Source organism: Carlito syrichta, unplaced genomic scaffold, assembly GCF_000164805.1.
Source record: "Carlito syrichta isolate Samal-C Ts95f unplaced genomic scaffold, Tarsius_syrichta-2.0.1 Scaffold304715, whole genome shotgun sequence".
Taxonomy (NCBI): domain Eukaryota; kingdom Metazoa; phylum Chordata; class Mammalia; order Primates; family Tarsiidae; genus Carlito; species Carlito syrichta.
Window position 1 is genome coordinate 220312 of NW_007248811.1, and position 26494 is coordinate 246805.

Consider the following 26494-nt stretch of genomic DNA (forward strand, 5'->3'; position numbering starts at 1 on the left):
AGACTGTAGATGGAAATAACTGTGAAAAAAATGCAGATATCTTCTAGTTTGTGCTAAACACACTGCTTTATTTTTACAGCCCACGTCTTTCATGAGGATACGAATTGTTAAGAGGCAGTTTTGTTTTGCTTTTCAAAGACATTTTGTAGAGATTTTTCACTAATGTGAATCTGATTTTATCTACTTGATTCTGTATAGATTAAGTAAATATGTATGATACATTTAACAGCTTCTGTGTATTCTTTTATTACCCATGAGGCCTTAATAGTTGTAATAAGTCCAAAGGTACAATTTCACCCATTTCTACTCAAAAAAGTGGATATATGCACGCACACACCCCAGTCTCCTACCAAACTTCTAAAGGAATAAAACAAAATTTATTTTAAAACCTTTATTTCTGCAAAGCCAATCAAGAAGTGTTGGGAGGAAAAAGTGTAAAAGTTACTCTTGCATATTTGGGAACAGCAAGCACTTAGTTTGAGAAAATAAGGACTTAAAACGGCTGAATCAAAGGCAGTACTCTGCTACACTCGTATTTTAAAACAATGATGATACTCTTTCTTAAGCAACATTCTTCTCTTCCCTAATAGCTACAATATGATACAGTACGCAACAGCTCACTTGAAAGTGCTAGAATCAGAGGGTAAAGAACGCCATAAGCCATCCCACTTAACATTTCCTACTATACAATGCCTTTTTGGCGCTTGATAACTCAAGCCTTCTTGTAGTATTACATTCAACAGAAACACCTCTTGTACTTTGGGTTTAAGATCCTTGTCCCTCCAGTTCCGATGTTGTGACATCTGACTCTTCATCATTGTAAATATTTTCAGCCTGGAGACAACCAAATAAATTCACAGGTAAAACTTCCTATGGTTTTTATAAGATCTAAATATAGAATGTAATCTGTCTATCCAGAATGTTTATTAGCTTCATTTTTGTGGTTCTCTCTAAAAACTTCAATGAGGAAATGGTAGGCCAGTATGTATGGAAGGTATTCTCAAACACTACTCACCAGTATGTAATTCCACATATACACCTAGCCACTTGTGTACTACATGTTTCGATCACTGTTCCTAAGAGGTGTTTTTTAAAAGCATTTCAAGCATCATTTAGAGGAAGTTCTAGTCCAGATGTTTATGAAAGCTTGGCTAACAACTAAACACCTCAGAAATGTCAAGTACTTGGTGTTCATCAGAGATCTTGGTATCACCTGAATGCCTGGACATCTTCCTGTATCCCTCATGCCTATGACACAGCACGGACACTGGAGACAGAGCAGCGATGCCAGACCCCAGTGGATGAAGAGTGCAACAATGAAAACTGGAGTAGATGCTGTGCCTGCACCTGTGTGCCTACACATGTACAGAGATTTCTCCTGCAGATGAAGCATCAGGATGGAACTAAAGACCATGTTGTTAAAATGGAAAAAGTTCTTTTCAACTGTTTCCTGTCTATAAATGTTTGCTATAATATGCACCTAAATATTTGAAATAATTCTATTACATTATATCACTAGTAAATCTCCTTTACAAGACAGTCATTTGAAAAAACCAAATATACTCACCATTTGCCATATCTGCATGATGTTATCCTCAGACACTGAGCAAATGACCCAAGGCTCATTGGGGTTCCAGCTAAAATCTGAAATCTTGGCAGTATGTCCTCCATGAATAAACTGTTAATAAGAACAAAAAAGCCTCTGTTTCATAATATACTCTCTTGTTAGTCCTAATATTAAAGATTTTAAAAATAGTTTTTAAGAGCATCAGTATTTCAAGATGGGGATAAGATGCTGTCCCATGGTTTAGGGGGAGGGTGGTACAGGTTCAGTAATCTACCTCCAATTACTTATTTTGCAAATTTTGAAACCTTCAGAAAAGGTGACAGGATACAGTACAACAGATACCTGCATATGCTTCACCTAGATTCACCAAGTGCTATTTTGTTAACATATGCTTTCTCTATCCATATGTGCCTATACATGGAAATGGCTAAGGACTTCACCCAATGTGTCCTAAGAATGAGGACTCTTCTCTACATAACCGCAGTTAGGTGTGAGCCTGCTTCCGGCACACCATGCTACACATACTCTTTTCTACACTGGTCCTACCTGAGGAGTCTTATGGTTCTCCCCCTGCCCCCTTACTAGAAGAAAGGCATACTGCTTACACAGCCTTGGTCTTCCCAAGGTACACTGCCCCAATGTGAAATAATACTCCTAGGGTTGCAAAAGCACAGCTCCAGATAGTCCCCCATGAGCTATGTCTAAGCCAACATAGCTTTGCTAAAACAATGCTGAAGGGGGCAGAGTCTTATTTCCTGCAAGAGAAAACCTCATGGGAAGACACTGTGCCTTATTTATCTTAGAATTAAGATTCAGAGGAAACAGTTCTTCACAAGGACAATATTAATACAGTTTTGAACTGGGACAAGGACAGTATTAATAAATACACTGTTTTGACAAAGTCTGATGTGACTCTTTGACAATGAGGTCTCTGTCTGCCAACTAGGTTATATGCAATGTAACTATTCCACCTAGTAATCTTATCAGTCTAAAAATATGAAGTGGGGTAAACAGCTTTTCAAAATACCCCACTGGGACTTGGGATATATACAGGAGTCACCAAAGCAAGATATCACTATGTTAAAGTTATAGCTAGAATATAGTTGACTACTCTTTTAAATGTCCCTTGATTTCAGACTCTCTTGTGAAAATAGCAAAATCCTAGATTTTCTCAAGGACCATGAAATTGTTGCAAAGCTATAATATACAAAGTAATACACTTTCCTTTCCCTGTGATATCAAAAAATAGCCAGAAACCTTGAAAAATTATGCTAAATGACAGAATCGGTCACAAAAGACCACATATATTGTATGAGTCCCTTTATATGAAATGTCTAGAACAGTCTGATCTTATAGAGCCAGAACGTAGATTTGTGGTTGCCAGGGGCTGGAGGAAGAAGAGGACTGGGAGGTGATAGAGTTCCTTTTTCAGGGGATGAATAATGTTCTAGAATTGATTTGCGGTGATAGTTATACAAGTCTATGAATATGCTAAAAACCACTGAACTGTACATTTTAAATAGGTGAATTGTATGACCTGTAAATTATACCTCAAAGCTGTTATCAAAAAATTTTTTTAAAGTGATTATAGCTGGGAACAATGCCTTTTCTAGGTAACACTTTTCTAGGTAACTATAAAGTCCTGCTTCACAAAACAGACTTTTCAGAATAAGTCACCCAATATAGAATACAGCATTTAGGTGCCACCATCTGGCTAGAGCAGCAATTAATTGAGAAACATGCTTCTTTCAGCAGCAGTGGCACAACCCCTGGACATGCTGCTATGCCTGTCTCATCACACCCAATTTCTGTCTAGAAATGCAGAGACATGGCCATCACTGACTAAGGAGTAAAAGGGGTGTTCCTACAAGGTAGGACTTAGCAAGCATCTTCTGTGTGCAAGGGCTTACTCTCAAGGGCCTTCTTTCCTTTTTAAAATACAGGCAAAGTACATGTGTACCAAAAATCAGTACTGGCATTAAAATGAAATAGAGCATACATTACAAAGTGATTAATCTGCCAGATGTCATGAGGAGACAAACGTTGGATTCAGAGCAAGGACAAGGAACTACTGCTATATCTGGCAGTGCTTCACAGAAAAATGACTTTAAGTGTATACTGAAGGACTCAGATAGGAAGAATAAGGACAAACACACCACCAGACATAAGCCTTCAAGAGGCTGAAGAGATAAGAGATGCTTCAATTAGGAATGGAAGGGAGTAGGTAGGCACTGCTGGTATCAACAAGATCAAGAAAGCATTCAACTAAAAAAAATGAGGTCATTAAAACAATTTTCCATCCTGTTACAAAGTGGTGTTAAATATTGCTAACTGAATAGCAACTATATTCCCCCTTCAGAAGTATCAGAGTTGAAATCAATGAGAAACGACACTATTTTCCAGGACCTCAAACTACTCAGTTAAACATTTGTAAAAACTTACTGAACTCCATTTACTATTTTTGATAAATGTGAAAGCCCAATCACAATAATCTCCAGGTTCCCCATTTTTAAACCATCTGCAAGAGACAGAGTTTGAAGTTCTGACTTATTCTCGAGATACATGAATCAATGAAAACCCAATCTGCATATGACACTTCATTTTCCATAAGAAAGCCGATGTGTACCAGGAGTTCTGGAGGCCCATCTTCTGCATCTTCTGCTGATTGTTCTTCTCCAATTTTACTATTAAGAATAAAGAACATAATGCTTTCATTATTGACGTTCTTGTAGCACAAATTACACTAAGCCAGTATCAGCCCAGAAAGTAATCTTAGAACACATGCACCACATACCAAATAACTTATTTCTATAATAAGATATTTTTCCCCTTAGAGACAGGGTTCTTGCTATCACCCTGGCTGGAGTGGAGTGGTGCAATCAGAGCTCACCATAGCCTCAAACTCCTGGGCTCAAGTGAGCTTCCCACCTCAGCTAAAGTTTCTTTCTTTCTTTTTTTATTTTTATTTTTTTAGTTGAAGTCTCACTCCGTTTCCCAGGATGGAGGGCAGTGGCACGCTCATGACCACTGCAGCCTCGACCTGCTGGGCTCTGGCGATCTTTCCGCCTCAGCTTTCCAAGTAGCTGGAACTACAGGCGTGTGCTATCACGCTCAGCTAATTTCTTGATTTATTGTAGAGATGAGGTCTCACCAAGTTGCCCAGGCAGGTCTCGAACCCGCGGGCTCAGGCAATCCACTCACCTTGGCCTCCCAAAGCGCGGGATTACAGGCTGAGCCACTGAGCCCGGCCAGGTTTCTTTCTTAATTTTTGGTGGGAGGGTGGGATGTTTACTTCCTGCAAACAATTTAAAGTCATTCATAAATGAAGTCACAGAATGAGAAATTGTTAATAATAAACACTAACTCAAAATTCCTTCAATATTTTAACTGTGTTGTTTACTGCATTAAAATTAAAAGGTGAAAAGTGTATTTTAAAAAATCAACATGTGAACTGACATGCAATCCCTAAACCTTACTCTTTTTTTTTTGAGTTGAAGTCTCACTCTGTCACCCAGGCTGAAGTGCAGTGGCATACTCATGGCCACTGTAGCCTCGACCTGCTGGGCCCAGGCAATCCGCCTCAGCCTTCCAAGTACCTGGAAGTACAGGTGTGTACTACCATGCCTAGTTTTTAAAAAAAATTGTAGAGATGAGGTCTCACCAACTTGCCCAGGCTGGTCTCGAACTCCCAAGCTCAGGCAATCCTCTTGCCTCAGCCTCCCGAGTGCTGGAATTACAGGCTTGAGCCACCACACCCAGCCCAAACCTTACTCTTAATCAAAGCCTGTGAAATAAGGCCAAGCACAGTGGCTCACGCCTGTAATCCCAGCACTTTGGGAGGCTGAGACAAGAGGACTGCTTGAGCCTGGGAGTACGAGACCAGCATGGGCAACTTAGTGAGGCCTGCTCTCTACAAAAAAAAAAAAAAAATTGGGTGTGGTGATACATGCCTATAGCCACAGCTACTCGGGAGGCTGAGGCAGAAGGATCAACTGAGCCTAGGAGGTTGAGGCTGTGGTGAGCTGTGATTATGCCACTGCACTACAGCCTGGGTGACAAAGTGAGGCTCCAACAACAAAAAAGCCTGTGAAATACAACTACATATCAGTACCATAGCTTTATCTAAAGGTATGGCAACAAAACAACTGTAATTATGGAATACATAAACCAAGGAAAGGTTTTTAGGGATTTTTTTCTTCTCTTAAATACTTCAATTTGTAGAATTTGCTAGTAATCCCAACAGTGAATTCACTATTTTTTTTTTTTTTTTTGAGTTGGAGTCTCACTCTGTCACCCAGACTGGAGTGCAGTGGCCGCTCCTGGCCACCGCAGCCTCGACCTGCTGGTCTCCGGCGATCCTTCTGCCTCAGTCTTCCAAGTAGCTGGAACTACAGGCACGTACTACCACACCCGGCTAATTTTTTTTTTTTTTTTGATTTATTGTAGAGATGAGGTCTCACCAAGTTGCCCAAGGCAGATCTTGAACCCGCGGGCTAAGGCAATCCACTCACCTCGGCCTCCCAAGGCGTGGGATTACAGGCTGAGCCACTGAGCCCGGCTGAATTTACTCTTTAAATTACATATCAATATCAGCCCTATCTTCTATCTAGCCCAAAGAGAGACTCTGCTAGTAATAACTACTAAAACACACACACATACCAGTCAAATACACAGCCTTCCAAGTAAGGCTTTTTCCTTTCCATAAAACGAACCAAACCCAAACCTGTGGGATTGCTAGACAATTATAATTGTCTTCCCTCTGTCGGGAATACAGTTGCTAACACCATATTTTAATCCTGAATTCTATCTAACGTAATTTTGATATTAAACAAGTTATGGATGAATTTTAAGAAGAAATTATACACAATGCACACAAATTATTGGCCCCATCGGGGGGCTATTCAGCTGTCAGGGTATCAGACTTTCAAACCTTGCCATATTGCTTAATATAACCACTATATAGTTTTGACTTCGGTTTAAAAAAAATTGTACTACTAATTAAAAAAAAAAGATAGAATACACCCAAATGGCTATTTAAAGATTTTTTTCATGTCTTCAAGCATCTATCATGGTAAGAATTTTTTCCCTAAGAACCCCAGACATTAGATGTTTTAGGTTTTACAAACAAGCATTTTATTTTGCAGTGTCTCTACCATATACCGATAATGGTTTACTGCCTGTAGTTAAGGCAGCCTTGGTTTTTATAGGTTGAGCATCCTAAATCTGAAATCTAAAATGCTCCAAAATCCAAAACTCTGAGGGCTGACATGATGCTCAAAGGAAATGGTTATTGGAGTATTTCGGGTTTGGGATGCTCAACTAGTAAGTACAATGCAAATATTCCAAAATCTGAAAAAATTAAAAATCAGTAACACTTTCAGTTCCAAGCACTTTGGCTAGGAGATACTGTACCTATACTAAATTCAGGCCACTTCAAAGCAAAACATTTAATACAAACAGGAAACAAGTTATTTTCTGGTGATTTTATGATTTAAGCTTAAGATGATGACATCTTCTGGAGAAGTATATAACTGAACAACTTTATTAAATTCTAAAGGCTGAAACAAAAAAAGGAATCTGAAATTCTTAGAACAGCAACTCTGAAGTCAAGGAACTTTAAAAATTGGGAGAAGCTCTTTATACAATAAGCCCCGAGAACATGAGCTCTCTGACAGCATGGGTTGTCCTTGTCCTCTTCACAAACATCTCCCCAGGGGTTACACAATCCACAGGAGAAGCTCAGAAGAGCAAATGTACACAAACTCTGAGAAAGAACAGTCCTGCTGGTGTACTGTGAGACCTGGTGAGGCATGGACAACTAATATCTTGATCCCTTTCTATAGCAAGAGTGTTTTAAATACAGTTGTTTGGATGCAAAAACACACAGAAAGCAATAAACAAAACTCGTATCACAGAAATTTATGGTCCATCTGTTGATTCACTTCTACTTTATAGAACAAAGACTATTTAGGAAGGCACTTAAAAGTTTCTTTCATATTGGGTTTCTTAAAGTGGGATTAGCAAATTGCTTTTATACTTTATAAATTATTACATAGCCTGTTAGATTAGCATATTTATTCAGTATCTTGTCACAGGACTCTGAGTTACCTTAAATCCCACACATTCAGGCGGCGATCAGTACCACTTGAAGCCAGAATAGTTTCGTTATGTGGAGACCAGTGGACCTAGCAATAGATATTGTGAAAATGAATTTGCTAGATTTGGGCTATTGTTATCATCTGTGATATTTTTCTATCTTGTGCTCTATAATCTAATCTTGGGCCTTACCCTCTTGTCCCAGCCTTTCAAGTGCTCTGTAACAATACCAGCCTGTCCCCAGGTTACATTTCTCAATGCCAACAAACTCAGCAAGAGGTTTCAACAAACTTATTTCAACAACAAAAGTCCCATAACCATCCCAAGGAGCTTTTAAATTTTTCAATGAGGTGTATCTTAACTTATGCAAACCTCTGTTAAACCATGTACATTTTTCCACTAGTGAATCCTTGGATTTCACTTTTTCAGTGGATCCCATTTCGTGAGGCTCTTTCCTTTACTTCTGAAAGCCTTCCAAAAAGCTGCAAGTTATTTCCTGCCAGTTTACTTACACAGTTGAAAGAAGAGAAGCTTTTTAAAAATACCATGTCCTATGTCCATCATATAAAATTAAAAAATTAAAAATCTCCCCCTCTGCCAAAAAGTTACTAAAACCTGACATACAGAGACCAGAAAATTGTCACATACCTGGAAAATTTCATCTTTATGAGATTCAAAGGTATGGAGTTTTAATTTCAAGTTACGCAGATCCCATAAAGCTACAGTCTGAAAAAATAAATTTTAAAAAGGAACAAAAAAATGAATTCATTTCTGTGCTTAATTAATCAAATATCTGATTAAACTACCAAACAACTGGGTTTTGTAAACACCAAGTATGCAAAAATATTGAAACCTTATCCGCAGAGCCGGTGGCTAGAATGAACTCGCTGTAGGGATTGAAGGAGAGGCAGTTGACCTCAGCAGTGTGAGCATCGACCAAGTGGCTCGGCTTGGAGGTGGTATTAGATCTGGTGTCCCATCTAAAACACAAAGGTACAAGGCCACAGAACCCAAGGAACATGCTCAAGTCTCTCCGCTTTTCACACATTCATGCTCAGCCCCATGGCTGGTTCATTCCACCATCTGCAGTGCTATCCTCGCCCCTTTACATAGACTCCAATCTCTTAAGGACTGGCAATTCGGACTTCAACCGTTAAATGATACATTCTAAACACATGCAGAACTAGGGCTGCTAGTTCTGGTTTCTCTTTTATTAGATTCCTGTTTTAATACTATTTCAAGCATACACAGAAAACAGGCTATGTAGAGAATAATGTAACAATCTGATCCCCACAACCAGTCTTCAGTATTTTCCCATATTTGCCTCAGATATTAGTTTCTTTGTGGGATAAAAAATACTGTAAGTGGCTGAATGCAGCCCTGTGGTCACACACCAATAGAACCATTCTCTTCCCTGACCTCCAACTGAACTCACTCTAAATCTCAATTTTGATATTTACCGCTACACCGAGCATGTTCCTTCACATTTTACATACCTGTTTTTAAATTTTATTTATAGAGATAGGGTCTTGCTATGTTGCCCGGGCTGATCTCAAACTCCTGGCCTCAAGTGATTCTCCTATCTCAGTCTCCCAAAGTTCTGGGATTACAGGTGTGAGCCACCACACTCAGCCTTTTTTTTCTTTTTTTAAGTAATAAACTGTGTTTATCCACATAACACAGTGACTCTTATGCAAAAAGGCCATTACAAATGTGCAGTTTATTATATGTCAATTATACCTCACCTAAATTTCTTTTTTGAAGGACATAATCAAACCACAGCCCAATATGATCAGTCACTATCATTTGGATCACCAGTCTAACAAGATCCCAGTGAACTTTCCACCTTACATCATAAGTTTCTGATCATCAGCAACAGATCCAAACAGTGACTCATGCAGCAGATGCCAGGCCACATCCTCTACAACAGCCGAGTGGCCAGTAAAGATTGCTTTTGCATCCACAATTTTGCCCTCCTTTGGTCCTGCGTTTATATCCCACAGACAGACAGTCTGAGGGAGGAGGAAAAAAAAAAAAGAACAAAAGGTGTAAGAGATTGAACTTAAATGCTAACATCTTATTTAAAACACCTTCATTATAAGCAAAACTATTTGACCATATAAAAGTTAAAAATAGACATGAGAGGAAATATAAACAAAAAGAATGTATGAGTACAGCTTTCATGTGAGATGCGGAGAGGGAGACCAGTATGGTGGCAAGCAACGAACACTTGGGTTGGAGTTTCTACCTACATACATTCATGAACCTAAAATTCATCTAGCTGACACAACAAATCACTGAGAGCCAGGTGCTCAGTATCTAACTGAACAGAAATGCATGTCCTAAAAATTCACACTGAGTTGGGAAGACTGAGAACTAAAACTAAATATACTTCTTAAAGAGCAAAAGCCTTTTGGACAAGTCTTTCATGGAAGACACTACCAACGGTATGAGAGTTGAATGCCCTGGACCAGAAACCGCTATCAGTCTACTCTGAGGGGTCAAAGCTTGGGGCCTACAGACTGATAGTGTGCTCCTCAAAAAATCCAGAGCCCAAGGAAATGCCATAGGGCCTTCCTAGGGCCTCATAGATCACAGCAGTCCACAAATCACAAGGCTTCATGATCTGGGTCTTCTCTTGACACCTCATCACCAGAACAGTTGAGAGGAAATATCCTAAGTTTTTAATGAAAAATACCGCAAGCTATAGGGCAATGATTCTCATTCAATGGTTTAAAATAAAAAGTAATTATGTTAAGGTATATTAGCACTAATTATAATTGGTCTGGGTTTCATCTCTTTTAAAATCACTTTCTCATATTAAGGGGTTTATGTAACAAAGCTATTTCCCAGCAATAGCTATTTTTCTAGTAACAAAGCATTTTTAAAAAAATGCAATACATGTGGCCTTTATTGTTGTCGTTACACACGCAGATGTCCAATGTACATGCACTGAAAAGACATGTGGAGCTCTTGTCATCCACCTCTGCCTTCCATCTCACAAGGATCCTGGGAAGGTGAGCACAATGCCTGGCACGTGGCAAGCCCCTGGTAAATGTCAGAGATTATGAGGGGGAATCCCCCAAAAATTCGGCTTTATAAAAAAAAAAAATTGTGTATTTATTCTCACATGTTAAAATTTCAGTCAACTTCAAAGCACTCTCCATTTGATGCAATACACCTACACTTATTGAGATGCTTTTTCCACTGCTCAAAAGTTTTTTAACTCATCAATTTTGATGCCTTTGAGTGCTTCTGTCATTTTTTGTTTCACCTCTGAGGATAAAATATTTCCCTCTGAGGACTATTTTCATCCAGGGAGACCAAAAAAAGAGAGATAAATAGGAAGAGAGATTGGGTGAATAGGAAGGGTGGGGTACAGATGTCATGTCGCTTTTGGTCTAAAACTGCTAAGCACTCAGCATGATGTGGGCAGGTACATTTCATGGTGGAGGAACCAATCACCTGTTTGCCACAACTTGGGATGGTTCTTCTGCAAATCATGACACAACCTTCTCAAAACTTCTAGATAAAAACTGGTTTGATCTCAAGAAACAAATTCCAAGTGTACTACAAGGGGCCTGCCCTCCAAAAGACAATTCCATTTTTGGGTGAGTCCCCTTCATATAACTAGCAATTTTCAGTTGGGTGTCTTAAAAAGTACTAGTAATTAGGTTACCAAATACATCCCACCTTCCTTACTTGGGAATCTGTCCCACGTATAGTTTTGAAAGAAGCTTCCTTTCAGAAAACTAAGGCAGATTCTTCTCTTTTGGGGCAGTTCCCTAAGCCTTATTCTCTAGTCATCACAGTCAAACTGTGAGTTATACTACCCAGTGCCCCTCCGATAGAGTCCCTTTCTGCTGAAATCAGCCAGAGTTGGTTTTGGCTGCTTATAACTAAAGAACCTTGACTGAGGCAATTATCTACTTTCAATATTTCACTTTGTTTATCAGAAACTGCAATAAACAAAAATACAAAGAAGATCTGCCATGTGACAGATCCTATTCTAGGCACAAGAATACACTAAGGAAGAAGGCAAGAAATCTGCTTTCATGAAGCAGACATGAAATGCTAACTGTGGCCAAGTTAAATGACCTTTCAAAGACCCCAGAAGCCCACTCTCAGTTGGGATTCATACCAAATGCTTTTTGCTTACAGTAAGAGATTCATAAGAGAAAATATGGGTCTGCTAGAAGTAATAAAGTAACATTGGTCTGTCTACAATAAGTTAACATAATGGCTTTGCATTTGTGTCGTACTTTTAACTGTAAAAACTATTGTCTATAAAGAGTACAAAGGCAATTCAATGGGGAAAGATTATTCTTTTCAACAAATGGTGCTGGGAAAACTGGGTATCCATATGCAAAAGAATGAAGCTGGACCCCTGCTTCACACCATAAATAAAAATCAACTCAAAATGGATCACAGACCTAAATATACAGAGCTAAACTATAAAAATCTTAGAAAAGATAGGTGTAAGTCTTTGTGATGTTGAATTATGCAATAGCTTCCTGGAGACACAATTATCAAAAGCACAAGTAACAACAACAACAAAAAAAAACACAAAAGCTGGACATCAAAATTAAAAACTTTTGTGCTTCCAAGGACAATATCAAGAAAGTAAAAAGACAACCCATACAATGGGAGAACATTTTTGGAAATCATGTATCTGATAGGGACAGGGACGTGTATCTATAACACTACTCAACAATAAAGAGAATATAAAATTAGAAATGGAAGCCAGGCTTGGTGGCTCAGCCTGTAATCCTGCGCCTTGGGAGGCTGAGGTGAGTGGATTGCCTGAGCCCGCGGGTTCGAGACCCGCCTGGGCAACTTGGTGAGACCTCATTTCTACAATAAATCAAAAAATTAGCCAGGCATGGTAGCGTGTGCCTGTAATTCCAGCTACTTGGAAGGCTGAGGGGGAAGGATTGCCAGAGCCCAGCAGGTCAACGCTGCGGTGGCCGAGAACGGCCACTGCACTCCAGTCTGGGCAACAGAGTGAGACTCCAACTCAAAAAAAAAAAAAAAAGAAATGGAGAAAGAATTTGAATGTATATTCCTTCAAAGGAGATATATAAATGGCCAATAAGCACAAGAAAAAATGCTCAACATCATTAGTCACCAGGGAAACGCAAATTAAAACCACAATGAGGTACTACTTCACTATAGATGGCTATAGTAAAAAAGACAGACAAGTGTCAGTGAGGATGGAGTAACTGGAACACTCATACATTGCTGGGGGGAATGCAAAATGGTTAGCCACTTTGGAAAACAATTTGGCAGTTCTTAAAAAAAAAAAAGTTAAACAGAGTTACCTTATGACCCAACAATTCCACTCCTGGGTAATTACCAAAGAGAAATGAAAACATGTATCCACACAAAAACTTGTGCACAAATGTACATATCAACATCATTCAAAATAGCCAAAAAGTGGAAATAACCCAAATGTTTACCAACTAACAGATAAGCAAATTTTGGTATATCCATACAATGGAATATTAGTCAGCCATAAAAAGGAATGAAGAACAAGTAACTTGTGCACAAATGTACATATCAACATCATTCAAAATAGCCAAAAAGTGGAAATAACCCAAATGTTTACCAACAGATAAGCAAATTTTGGTATATCCATACAATGGAATATTAGTCAGCCATAAAAAGGAATGAAGAACAAGTAACGTTAACTGAAAACATTATGCTAAGAAGCCAGACAGAAAAGATCACATATTATATTATTTTATTTATATAAAATATCAAAAACATAGTGGTTACTAGGCACTGGGGGCATGGAGTGACTGCTTAATAGGGATGAAATTTATTTTGGTGATATTTGATGAAAATATTTTAGAATTGGTGATGGTTGCACACCTTTGTGACTATACTAAAACACACTGGACTGTATACTTAAAAAGTAAACTAAAAAATACTTCATGCTAATCAGGTCCCAAAAACATCCTACAGAGTTTCCAAAATAAGGGTCTAAAGGATCCTTTTTTAAATAATGGGAGGCGTTTTGCCCATGCTCCTTCAATTATAAGGTTGTTTCAAAAGAGCTTTGTGGAATCCTAGGACTCCTACAGGGCAGTTTGAAAATCATCACTCTAAATCCTAGAAAAGTGTTATCACAATGATCAGCAGTATTATCTGAGAAAACCTTTCATCTACATAGTACTCCTTCAGCTCAGAACTGCCTGTGACATGTTAACTCTCAGTACATGAGTAGATTAGGCAGAAAATGTTTCTCACGTGGTCGTCGGATGCACTTAGGAGATGTCCACTCAAATTAGAATTCCAGGAAAGACCATAGCCCTCCTTTTGGTGACCTCTTAACCTAAGATCAGGATTACATTCTCCACTTGGGTCTAAGAAAAAAAAGAAATACATTAACCACTAAGTTATTATCCCATCTATCAGAACTGGTGAGTGCAAATGATCACTCCTTCATTGAGTGAGCCCTAAGAGCAACTGCACATAAACTAGGACTTAGTTTGACCCATAACTGCTTTAAAAAGTTGTTCTGCTTCATTTTAAATACTCAGTGCAAACTGAGCCTCATGACCATTAAATGACTGGTTTCTTTGGAAAACCTGATGCTATCTCCAACACAAAAATACTGAAAACTATGGCTATCCCACAAAGTTGTGTAGTGGTAACCCCAGCTCGCTGACCCCTGTCAAGTTTTAGAAATATTTCTAACACAGCAGGTCTGGTTGCTCAGTCCTTGTATGCCTCTAGGGTAGCCTGCAACCATCAGTGACCCTTGGCTAACCCCTGGGCATGTGACCCTCAGAGAATTCTTTATGTCACTGACTGATAATGTTGCTCAGAGCAATGGGGTATGCCGTAGGGACTTGTCAAGACTTGTAGGATTGTTTAGCAAGATTCATGCTGCAATCTGGCTTCACTGTTGGGGTCCTAATTTTCTGTTACCATAGCTGGCCAGGAAGCAGGATGTGTCTATGCCACCAGACCTCCATAAAACACCCAGATCCTGAGATTCCAATGGGTTCCACTGGGCAGAGACACTTAGCACATGTTCCTGTGGTTTGGTACTAGAAAGAAAGCATGTCCTGCGTGGCCCTGGTGGGGAAGCATTCAGAAGCCTGTGGCTGACCTCTCTGGACCTCACCTAATAATGCCTATCTTTCTCCTCCCGCATTTGCTCTGGATTCTTTGTAGTAATAAACCTTAGTCATGAGTGTAAGTTGCTGTTAGATGACTGGCAAATGACTGAACTTAAGGATGGTTATGGTACCCTCCAAAGCAATTTTTAAACCTTTAAAGATTATAGAGTATACTACCTTTTTAAAATTTGTATTTTTTTTTTTTTTTGAGTTGGAGTCTCACTCTTGTCACCCAGGCTGGAGTGCAGCGGCACACTCACAGCCACCACAGTCTCAGTCTGCTGGGCTTAGGTGATCCTTTCGCCTAAGCCTTTCAAGTAGCTGGAACTATAGACACACACCACCGCGTCAGGCTAAAATTTGTTGTTTTTTTTTGAGTTGGAGTCTCACTCTGTTGCCCCAACTGGAGTGCAGTGGCCGCTCCCAGTCACCACAGCCTCGACCTGCTGGGCTCCGGCGATCCTTCTGCCTCAGCCTTCCAGGTAGCCAGAACTACAGGCGCGTGCTACCACACCTGGCCAGTTTTTTTAAATTTATTGTAGAGATGAGGTCTCGCCAAGTTGCCCAGACAGGTCTCGAACCTGTGGGCTCAGGCAATCCATTCACCTCGGCCTCCCAAAGTGCTGGGATTACAGGCTGAGCCACCGAGCCCAGCCAAAATTTGTATTTTTTGAGATTTTTTTTTTTAAGTCAGGGTCTTACTCTATTGCCCAGAATGGAGTACGGTAGCATGGTTATGGCTCACCGCAGCCTTGAACTTCCATCTTGAAAAAAGAAAAATGCTAAAGTAATGGCCTGACTTTTATCATTACATACCTGGTTTGGCAGGGTGTTTTGTATAGTCAAAAACCAACACATCAGAAGATGGTGTTTTTGTAGCAATGATATGAGGATTCTGCGGCATGTAACGAGCACGGTTTACTTCCCCTTCATGATTAATTTTAATTTCACATTCAATTTTTCCTGTTACAGAACCAAAGCCACCAAATTCTAATGCGAGGAGAAAGAAACAAACATACACTCAGGATTAAAATTCACAAGTCACTAGTTTAATCAACCCAACAGATTTTAACCTTACAGAATACAACACAAATTGACTAGAGACATACGCATACGCGCACGCACACACTACAGACATACACACACACACACACACACAAAGAAAATCCAAAAATGTGGGTCCACCTGCCACTTATAATTAATTTATGCTCAAGGCCCATTTGCACTTTTTTAGTTCAAATACAACCCATTTGGAAGGACTGCATTGAATTAACATCTTATTTTAGGAGTCATCAAAACAGGAAAGGTTTATCCCTCAGAAGTATACTCTTTGAATCTAAAGTCAGAAATGCCGGGCTTGGTGGCTCAGCCTGTAATCCTGTGCCTTTGGGAGGCTGAGGTGAGTGGATTGCCTGAGCCCGCGGTTTCAAGACCCGCCTGGGCAGTGAGACCTCATCTCTGCAATAAATCAAAAAATCAGCCGGGCGTGGTAGCACATGCCTGTAATTCCGGCAACTTGGAAGGCTGAGGTGGAAGGATCGCGGGAGCCCAGCAGGTCGAGGCTGCGGTGGCCAGGAGTGGCCACTGCACTCCAGTCTGGGCGACAGAGTGAGACTCCAAATAAAAAAATAAAAATAAAAAGCTAAACAATAAATGGTCCAACTATCCAGGAATTCCAAGGAGAGGTGAGCGATGTTACATATCAAATTTAAAAAAAGGAAAAGAAACAAGAAAAAAAAAGAAAGTCAGAAATATCCTCAAATCAGAAATCCATGCTAACCTCCAACCTTCCCTAGACACATACATTGGCCCTGCTAGCATACTTGACTTAACTGCTAGTGCAGTGTCAAGGTTAACCTCTTTATCTTGTGCATGAATAAGATTACAGTATTAAATAGTCGTGAAAAGGGCCTTGTAAAGTAACAAAGCCACATAGAAAGTATGATAACTTCTGAGAAGTAGCAAGATGTTTGCAAAAAGAATACAAGTAGAGAACATCTAAACAGATACAGCAAACAATTTCTTTTTTTGTGCTCACAGATAAAAAACTGAAATAGTTGCTGACACTTAAAGACTTAGAAGAGTTCACATTACAATTGCATTATTTCTTCCTGACTTATATTGCCTCTTCCTTGCACATTCCCTTTTAGTTCACCCTGTATCTTGAACCAGTAACTCAAATATCTAATGGAGCCAGGCAGGTAAGAGGTAAAATAGACTAGGGCTTGGAGAAAACACACAAAATGGAGTGAACCACTTCTCAGTTCTAGCCAGCACTTGTTATATGGGTATCAGCACCTAGCCATTCTTCTCTGCGGCAAGCATAGCTTACTATTTCAGTGTGGCTAAAAACCATATCCCAAGCCTCACAATTACTCCAAAGCTCGTCAGTTCACTACTCTCAAAAGCACCCATTTTCCTCTCATAGCACTTTCCCTTTCCATCATGTCAACAGAAGTGTGCCTAAGGATCCCAAGACCATCCCCCCTGATTTGATCACCTCCGATCTCCTGAGACTGTCCGAACCTGCCCTGCCCTTTGACTCTCAACAACCCATCTGGTGGACTCCAGTAGATCTGATCCTTCTGCTACAAAGATTCTCAAGTTTCCTGATTCCTTTAACTAAAACAACCTGAATAGCTTTCCTTTGTAAAAAATTGGGCTTCCAGCTATGATTTACTTTGAACACAGAGGCTTTCTTTCCTCAAACTCACAAGTTTGAAAAATCACTATCTTAACGATCATAACCATTTAAAAAAATACCTTAATTGAATTTTTAAAAAAAATTTGAGTTGGAGTCTCATTCTGTAGCCCAGGCTGGAGTGCAGTGGCAAGCTCATGGCCACCACAGCCTCAACCTGCTGGGCTTAGGTAATCCTTCCGTCTCAGCCTTCCAAATAGCTGAACTACAGGTGCACGTCATCATGACCGGCTAATTTTTGATTTATTGTAGAGATGAGGTCTCGCCAAGATGCCCAGGCTGGTCTCGAACCCGTGGGTTCAGGCAATCCTCTCACCTCAGCCTTCCAAAGTGCTGGGATTGTAGGCATGAGCCACCGCGCCCGGCCTCTGAAATTTTTTTAAACATTGAGTTGAGGTCTCACTGTCATCTAGGCTGGAGTACAGTGGCACGATCTTGGCTCACTGCAGCCTCAACCTCCTGGGCTCAAGTAATCTTCCCACCTCAGCCTCCCAAGTAGCTGGGACTACAGGCACATGCCACCATGCCTGGCTAATTTCTGCATTTTTTTGTAGATACGATGTCTCACTATGTTGCCTAGGTTGGTCTCGAACTCCTGAGCTCAAGTAACCTTCCTACCCTGGCTTCCCAAAGTGCTGTGATTACAGGCATGAGCCAGTGCCCAGCCCACAACTGAAAATTAACAAAGGTGTTAACTGTGAATTATTTCAGTCACTTATTAGAATGTAATACACTGGACATATAATTTAATAATACATTCATATATTATGGAGATACTAATTCTTAAACTGGAAGCCCAATAAGGAAGTATTTCAGGCCTAAAAGCTATTAAAAATTTTCTGATTACAACAACTATTTAAATAAATAATGCATAAGGTTATAGGGGAATGAACAGTAAATTGTGGGAATGGTAAACTGGGTAAATCACTTTGGAGAATAGTTTTATATTTTTTAAGTTGACAGTGAATACACCACACAACTCAGCAGTTTTCACTACACTAGGCAATATTTTCAATAAAAAAAAAAAACTAAAGCAAATATTAGAAAATGTTAAAGTCATTAAACCATTTGGGGCTGTGAAGAGTTAACCCAGCAGGTCTGGTTGCTTAGTCCTCACATCTGGGAGGGAGACTGGCACCATTACTGACCGACCCTTGGCCAACTCCTGGGAACAAGTACCTCAGAATGTTCTTTATGTCACTGATGGACTGATGATTTTATGATGTATACCTGAAGCAATGAACCACGCTGTACCAGTTTGTCAGGGTTGCTTTGCACAAATATCAAGATTGAAGATATGCACCTGCTTTCATTATCGGGGTCCTAAGTTTCAGATGTTACGGCTTGTTGTCAGCAGGATGTGCCTAGGCAAACAGGCCCCCAAGAAAGCCTCAGACTCTGAGACCCAAATGGGCATCCCTGAGCAGAGATATTTCAGCAAACTACATGTCCCTACAGTTTGCTACCAAAGAGAAAGCACTTCCTGTGTGGCCTTGAACAAGTCCTGTGCCAAACCTCCCTGAATTTGCCGATGCACAACTTTTCCTTATTGCTTTTGTTCTGTATTCTTCACTATAATGAACTTCAGCCACAAGTATATAATTTAATCCTGTGAGTCTTTCAAGCAAAATCACCAAATCTGGGGTAGTCGTGGGAATATCAAAACAGGGAAATGCATGTTTGACATTTAAAAAAAGAAAAAAGACGTCAATAGCTTCCTAAGTTAACCCTATTATTACTGCCCTATAAAAAAAATACACAAAAAAATACAAAAACCACATTAACTGTTTGGTATATATGCTTCCTGATTGAGTCAGGGTTTCACTCTGTCATCCAGGTTGTAGTGCAATGGCACGATCATGACTCACAGCCTGGACCTCCTAGTCTCAGGCAATCCTTCCGCCTCAGCCTCCTGAGTAGCCGGGACTACAGGTACACACCATCACACCCGGCTAATTTTTTAATAGAGACAGGGTCTCACTATGCTGCCCAGACTGGTCTTTAACTCCTGGGCTCAAGCAATCCTCTTACCTCAGCCTCCCAAAGTGCTGGGATTACAGGTGTGAGCCACCATGCCCGGCCTCCTGATTTTTTTCTACACATAAGCACACATTACTTTTACCAAAATGGGAATATTATAACAACATATACTAGTTATTCACTTAATTTACCTTAGATACCCTTCCATATCAGCACATACAGATTTTTCTCATTCTTATTACTTGTTGGGTAGTATTCAAACCTACTATAATTTGTTTAACCAATTTCCTATGTATCAACAGACAGGTTGCCAGGTTGATCCTAATTTTTCTTTTTTTTTTGAGTCAGAGTCTCACTCTGTCACCCAGACTGGAGTGCAGTGGCACACTCCTGGCCACAGCAGCCTCGACCTGCTGGGCTCCGGCAGTCCTTCCGCCTCAGTCTTCCAAGTAGCTGAAACTACAGGCGCACGCTACCACGCCTGGCTAATTTTTGATTTATTGTAGAGATGAGGTCTCGCCAAGTCGCCCGGCGGGTCTCAAACCCACGGGTTCAGGCAATTCACTCACCTTGGCCTCCCAAAGTGAAGTATTACAGGCTGAGCCACCGAGCCCGGCCGATCTTAATTTTTCAATCCTGCAAACACTACTTCTTTGAAATCCTTGTGCACATGTGGGTGAGTAGTTCTGTAGGATAAAGCCCTGGAACTTAAACTTTTAGCCAACAGCTAAAAGTATAAAGCCTTAATAGCATATGCTTTGAAAGAGGCATATTCCCTTTGATATTACTATTGGAATATATGAAATACTTACCACCCTTGTCACTGTCACAATGGGAAGCATCAAACTGTGCATCATCATTGGGAATATGTACTCGAGCAACCACCAGATGATTCTGCTCATCAGACGTATGAGTCCCCAGCACCAGCCAATGAAGGGCATAATCCTTCCCTTCCGGTCTGTTTAAGAAAATAAGTTACACAAATCCAACAAGAAATCTTCAGTTGCTAACAAATTCAGTCTAGTTCCTTTGAAGACATTAAAATTTCTTTAGCAAATACATACTGCTAAACTATGTACCTGTTCCCTACTAACTTTGCAATCCCCATGTGTAAATGTAAGAAAACATTCTAATTACAACATGCAGAGGGCTTGCTGCTTTCTTAAAGAACCATTCTCCTCTGCCTCAATCATCAACATGAACAGTATCTTTTCTAGAGCTGCACTCTGGAAAAGGTAAGTTCAACTTGGTAAACACAAACATCTACACAGGAATCTATCACCAATCCCCATACTCGTAAATCACAATTTCCCACCTAAAAAAAAAAACTTCTGTCCATTGTTCCATTTTAATACCCTGTATGTTTCTGATTTCCTAAGAAAAGGCAACAAAGTAGAATGGGAAAAATAAAGTGTTAAGAAAAAAAAAAGAAAGAAAGAAAAAAGAAAACAAAGCAAAACAAAAAACTGGGTTTAAATCCTGGTTCAAATTAAAATTGGTTATATGCAATTGCTTAAATCACAACTTCCTTGGGGACTCAGTTTTCTCACCTAAAAAATGTCATAAGTGCAAATGGCATGATGTGAAGCCCCTATTTATGATGCCTGAAGTTTATGAAATGGATATTCTCAATGTTACTGTGGGGTCTTTGTTACCTTGTTCTGTGGAAACTTACCTTGAGGCTGAAGAACTAGCCAATGCCTCTTGGCACCTTGGTCCAAGAAGTGATTTTTGCATCAGTATCTATCAATAAGGCTTTCTCATTTATTTGTATTATCTAGAATAACAATTTTTTTTTCTTTTTGAGTTGGAGTCTCACTCCATCACCCACACTGGAGTGCAGTGGCTCATTCACGGCCACCCCAGCATTGACCTGCTGGGCTCTGGTGATCTGTCCGCCTCAGCCTTCCAAGTAGTCAGAACTACAGGTGTACACTACCATGTCCGGCTAATTTTATTTATTGTTGAGACGAAGTCTCGCCAAGTTACCCAGGCTGGTCTCAAACCCGCAGGCTCAGGTAATCCACTCGCCTCGGCCTCCCAAAGTGCTGGGATTGCAGGCTGAGGCCACCCAGCCCGGCCTAGGATAACAATTGTCAGTTGTGCTCCATGGTCCTACTTCAATGAGAACTAAGAAGTAGGGCTCTAAGGCCCCCAACACCAGAAAAGTTTATTTATCTGTTTTTAAATTTCAGTTGTACAAAGAATTCAGAGTTTTGTTTTGTTTTTTAAAAGGTTAGGTTACTTTCAGGTATGTAATTTAGTAATAACTGAAGAAATAAAAGATGAAATTTTATCAAGATTTGGCTTACGGTAAAAAGAGTCTCCACCAAAAAAAAAAAAAAAAAAAAAGAGAGAAAGAGAAAGGTAGCCATGGTTAAGCAATAGCAACTTGTTTGAAAAAAAGACATCGGTCTTTGTTTAAACATGCAGTGAGTACCAACAATACAACGTGGCTATCAAAAAAGTCTTTTAAATAGTCTTTATATGGGGGGGAGGCAATGCAGAAGAGCATATGCCTTTTTAAGAAATGGGGGTCTTACTATGTTGACCAGACTGGACATGAAATCCTGGGTTCAAGCAATCTTCCCGATTAGCTGGGACTTCAGGTGTGCGCGATTATGCCCGGCTTCCCTACTTATTTTTAATTGGCAAAACCACACTTAGATACTTATAATTAGGCTCTAAGCAATGTACTTTATGAGGACTTGGACAAAACAAAACCTTTTACAGGGAATAGTGGCTTAAAGTGAAAGGGAAAGCTGGGTACGGTGATATGCACCTGTGGTACTTGGAGGACTGCTTGAGCCCAGGAGCTCATGTCCAACCTGGGCAACATAAGGAGTCTCTGTTTCAAAAAATAAAAAACAAACAAAAAACAACCAAAGAAAATTTGGAAAAATAAGTAAAAATGCTTGAGAGAAAGGAGGTACCACAGAGCAATGTCAGGGCTGACACAGGAAAAAAATGATTTTTTTTTGTGGAATTAAGCAAGAAAACTAAGACCAACAGGTAAAAGTTACAGGCAAACAGGTCATTTATCATAGGGCCTTTTGAAGGAACACCATTCCAAGACAGACTGGAAGATCTTAAAAATCCCTCTTGAATCAAATTCAATTACTCCAGTTCCCCCTGACTTGGAACATCATATAAAGATTTTTATTGTATTTATTTATTTATTTTGAGTTGGAGTCTCTTGCCCAGGCTGGAGGGCAATGGCATGCTCATGGCCATCCCAGCATTGACCTACTGGGCTCCTGCGATCCTTCCGCCTCAGCCTTCCAAGTAGCCAGAACTACAGGCAGGTGTTACCACACCTGGCTAATTTTTTATTTATTGTAGAGATGAGGTCTCACCAAGTTGCCCAGGCTGGTCTTGAACCCGCGGGCTCAGGTAATCCACTCGCCTCGACCTCCCAAAGTGCTGGGATTACAGGCTGAGCCACCGAGTCCTGCCAAGATTTTTATTTTTAAGACACAGTCTACTTTCCTGAATGAATCAATATGACACTATTTTCCTTCAAGACTGGATGCACCTACAGGTGGCAGAAACGCTAATGGCAAAAGGGTCTATCCATTTTCAGTACCAGAATCCTTTGACCCTGTAAAACACAACTGCTTGGAAATTCACCCAATCATCACAAAAAATATGGCCTATTACAAGATTATTCTCAGCAGTACTGTATGTAGCAGCAAGACTGAAAGCAATGTAAATATCACTAAAGAACTAGTGACAGAAATTATACAGTATATTCATAAATAGAATTCTATGGCACACTCAAACAAAATGAGCATATCCAAGCATGTTGACAGCAAAGTCTCCAATATACACTTACTGAAAAACTCAAGTGGAGAATGCATTACCATAAAAAGCGATGAAGATATAGGTATACATTTCTATATGTTGGCAAGGCAGATAAGAAATTGAAAACAATGACTGCCTCTGCTCTGGGGAAGGGAATCAGGAAAGCAGACGTAAAAGGGGGATTTTTCACTTTACACACTTCTGGGCTGTCTGAATCTGAAAAATTAACCTTTTTAGGTAGAGAATAAGTTAGTCTCAAAATATTTAAGAAATTATTCAACAGGATATGAAATAACTACCAGTTAAAAAAACAATTTCTTAGAGACATCTAAATAAAAACTTTAAAAATTCAAATCAATTATTTGGGCAATTACTTAATTCAATTTAAGAACAACAGAAAGTCCAAGTAATAATTAGGAAGCATGCTGTATGTAGGCAGAAGGAAGACATATGAGGTAGGGCAGGGTCTAGTTCTTCAAAAAGTCAGACAAAGAAAATAGCCAACATTTTTACTGCTGTCTGGTGATAAAACACAATCACAGTTCCTTCATACCCCAAACAGAATCCTGCAAAGCACCACACAGTAGTCCTCAACATCCAAGAATGCAGGCTACTTGGCATTTTCTTGCATTCTCTGAGCCACTGCCCATCCCACAACCCAGTCCTACAACTTTTGTATACAAAGAACAGCATGATATACAATTTAACTAATGCATTTTCTGAGTTCCTAAGTGTTAATATAAAAACAACCTGTCTGGGCTGAGAGCAATCTACTGATCTATTGTCTTTAATACCTTTAAGCATAACGCATTACAGGTAATATTAAAAACCAACCAACTAAACAAACCAAACAAACCTTTGGTAAGTACCTTTTATTGAAATTCAAAAGAAGAGAAACAATTATTCCAACCCTAACAAATTATTTCTGAATAGGAAAGGGTAAAAGAATCAGCATCAATCACCACTTACTGTGTAACATATACTGCATCAGACACTTTAACATGATCTTATACAATTCCTTCAAGGGTAGGCAGCCAATACTACCAACATCTCCATTTACAGACCAGACAACTCAGGGATAGAAAAACCCAACAACCTGCCTTAGCTCAACAAAGCTTATAAGCAGCAGGGGTAGGATTCAAACTCATGTCTCAAACTTTAAAGCCCTTGCTCTTTGTTACAGTAGCTCAAAAAGATCTTTAAAATAGTGTAAATTAAGTTGTTAAAAAATTTACAAATCTGCTTAATAGGAAGAAAGAAAGAAAAAAAAAGGCAAATGCACATGATGCTCCAAACCAGAACCTGAATGCCTTTAAGTATATGTTGCTCAATCTATTTCTAAATCTGTTCAAAGGTAGTTGTAAATGTCAATGCTTGGAAGTCTCCATCATTTAGTTCTCTACTCTTTCCACTTCCGTACATTCAAAGTTAGATTTTTAGGAGCCCCAATGGAAGCTCCTATCTGCATAAATGCAAAGGTCTGCAAATAGAGAACCTGGCTACTCTAAGAGTAGCTTTATATAAAATTAGCTTACTCTTATTTCTATGATCAATTGCAAAATTATCTTTCTAGATTAAAGTTTAATTTAATCTTCATTAAATTATATGCCCACAATACACAAGTTTAATACTTTCAAAGTGCGTGGCCAAATTCCTACTACAAAAGGTATGTATGAGAAAGGTAGTCTAATGCAGGGGATGCCTCAACTCTGGAGCCAGCAGGTCTGGGTTTGTAAGCCTGAGCCATCACTTTCCAGCTGTGTGATCTTGGGCATGGCACTTAACCTCTTAGCCCCAGTTTTCTCATCAGTAAATCAAGGAAGATTAAACAGTATTTACACCAAAGTACTGTTATGGGAATTACGCCAAATAATAAGACATAAGTTCTTCAGATGTGCCAGACCCTTTCTTAAGTGCTCAATAAATGCCAGCAATTATTATCAGGGAAATTTTAGAACTAGCAGAAAAAAAAATACTCTTATGAAGACTAACAGCAATCTTAAAACATATTCCATGTTATAAACCAACAATACCTTTTCTTTGGTCAGCTGTTGCCACGTTCGCTCTCCCTTTGCCAATTAAAATGTATTCATCTTGGGTGGTTACCTGTGTTCACTTCATAAAAATTCATCAAGCCATACCTTATGATTTATGGACTTTTCTGTATATATGCTATTTTTCAATTAAGTTTTAAAGAAATGCATTACTCTGAGGCCCAGAGAGATGCTGCTCTATACATAAAGCCCAAGAAATGTCAAATATATTCAGTGTTTCCTCCCAACACCATTAATCTCACAACAGATTCTTTCTCCCCCTTTACCACCACACTTATATGCCAGAAATCACCCTACAAATCAAAATCACTTAAGTTTAGAAAATAAAAACCACCACCACCTCATCGAAGGTCTGATTACATACTTATGTTCTATGCATAAAACGCCAAAACTGGAAAATTCAGAACGACAGTTAAATTTAAGCAAAATGAAAGTTGCCAGAAACCCTTACTTAGTCACTTCAGGAAGCCACTGAACGGTAAGACTGGGCCACTGAAGAGCATGGGTCATAACCAGGTCATACAGAAATGGTGTATTCTTCTTCCAGATTTTATATTCTTCATTGATGACACGCTCCTCCACAGTATCTTCAAACACTGAAATTTGGAGAAAGCCCATACGATTAAGTGTCTGAGTGGGATCAAAGTCAGAATCTGTACACAGATACTGGAGGTCACCTCAAGATGGCCACACCTCATCCACTCCTTCCTTCTACCTCTAATTTGGACACGAACAACTAGCTGCTCTTCCAAAACGTGGAGAAAATATTAACACCAGGAAGCTTATTTTTTTCTCCTTTGAGATCAATACCTCCTGCGTATACCACACTGAGTAATTAATTACACACACATCGGAATTGTTTAGCCGGTTATTGCTGTTCGCACCTGTTCTAAGATGACGACCTGTATGTAGAAGGGCTGTACGAACCCCTCGGGGAGCCATATCCACGTGTAGAAGAAAAGCACAGGCCCGCTCCCTCCATCCCCACCCAGGAGAAGCCCCACCTTCCACGACACCCGCGTCGGCAGCCATAGGCCAGCAGGCTCCGGAACCCCCCGGACAAGGGCCGCGACCCTGAAGCGGTCGACGCGCGCGTGGAAGGAGATGCCGTGCTCGCCTCCCGGCGGCGGTAGCCGCCTCCGCTCGGGGGCCGAGGGCGCCG

At 39.9% G+C, this 26494-nt stretch overlaps 1 protein-coding gene across 1 annotated transcript; it reads right to left on the reverse strand.

The window, feature by feature from the left end:
- Positions 1-376: 376 nt before the first annotated feature.
- Positions 377-26488, reverse strand: RBBP7 (RB binding protein 7, chromatin remodeling factor). Its single transcript, XM_008060761.2, has 12 exons — positions 26217-26488; positions 25784-25928; positions 20287-20432; positions 15610-15783; positions 13916-14031; positions 9515-9675; positions 8517-8643; positions 8312-8389; positions 7676-7752; positions 4194-4251; positions 1568-1678; positions 377-834 (listed from the first exon to the last, which is right to left on the reverse strand). The coding sequence occupies exons 1-12, from the start codon at positions 26362-26364 to the stop codon at positions 766-768; spliced, it is 1410 nt and encodes a 469-aa protein (XP_008058952.2). The 5' UTR covers positions 26365-26488; the 3' UTR covers positions 377-765.
- Positions 26489-26494: the final 6 nt, after the last annotated feature.

Excerpts from the sequence above, each read along its gene's own strand:
- RBBP7 (XM_008060761.2), bottom strand. The coding sequence starts at position 26,364 with ATGGCTGCCGACGCGGGTGTCGTGGAAGGTGGGGCTTCTCCTGGGTGG. Across the intron at positions 14,032-15,609 it reads AAAACACCCTGCCAAACCAG|ACCCAAGTGGAGAATGTAAT; the intron begins GTATGTAATGAT and ends TTTTTTTCTTAG. Across the intron at positions 8,390-8,516 it reads CCACCGGCTCTGCGGATAAG|ACTGTAGCTTTATGGGATCT; the intron begins GTTTCAATATTT and ends TTATTTTTTCAG.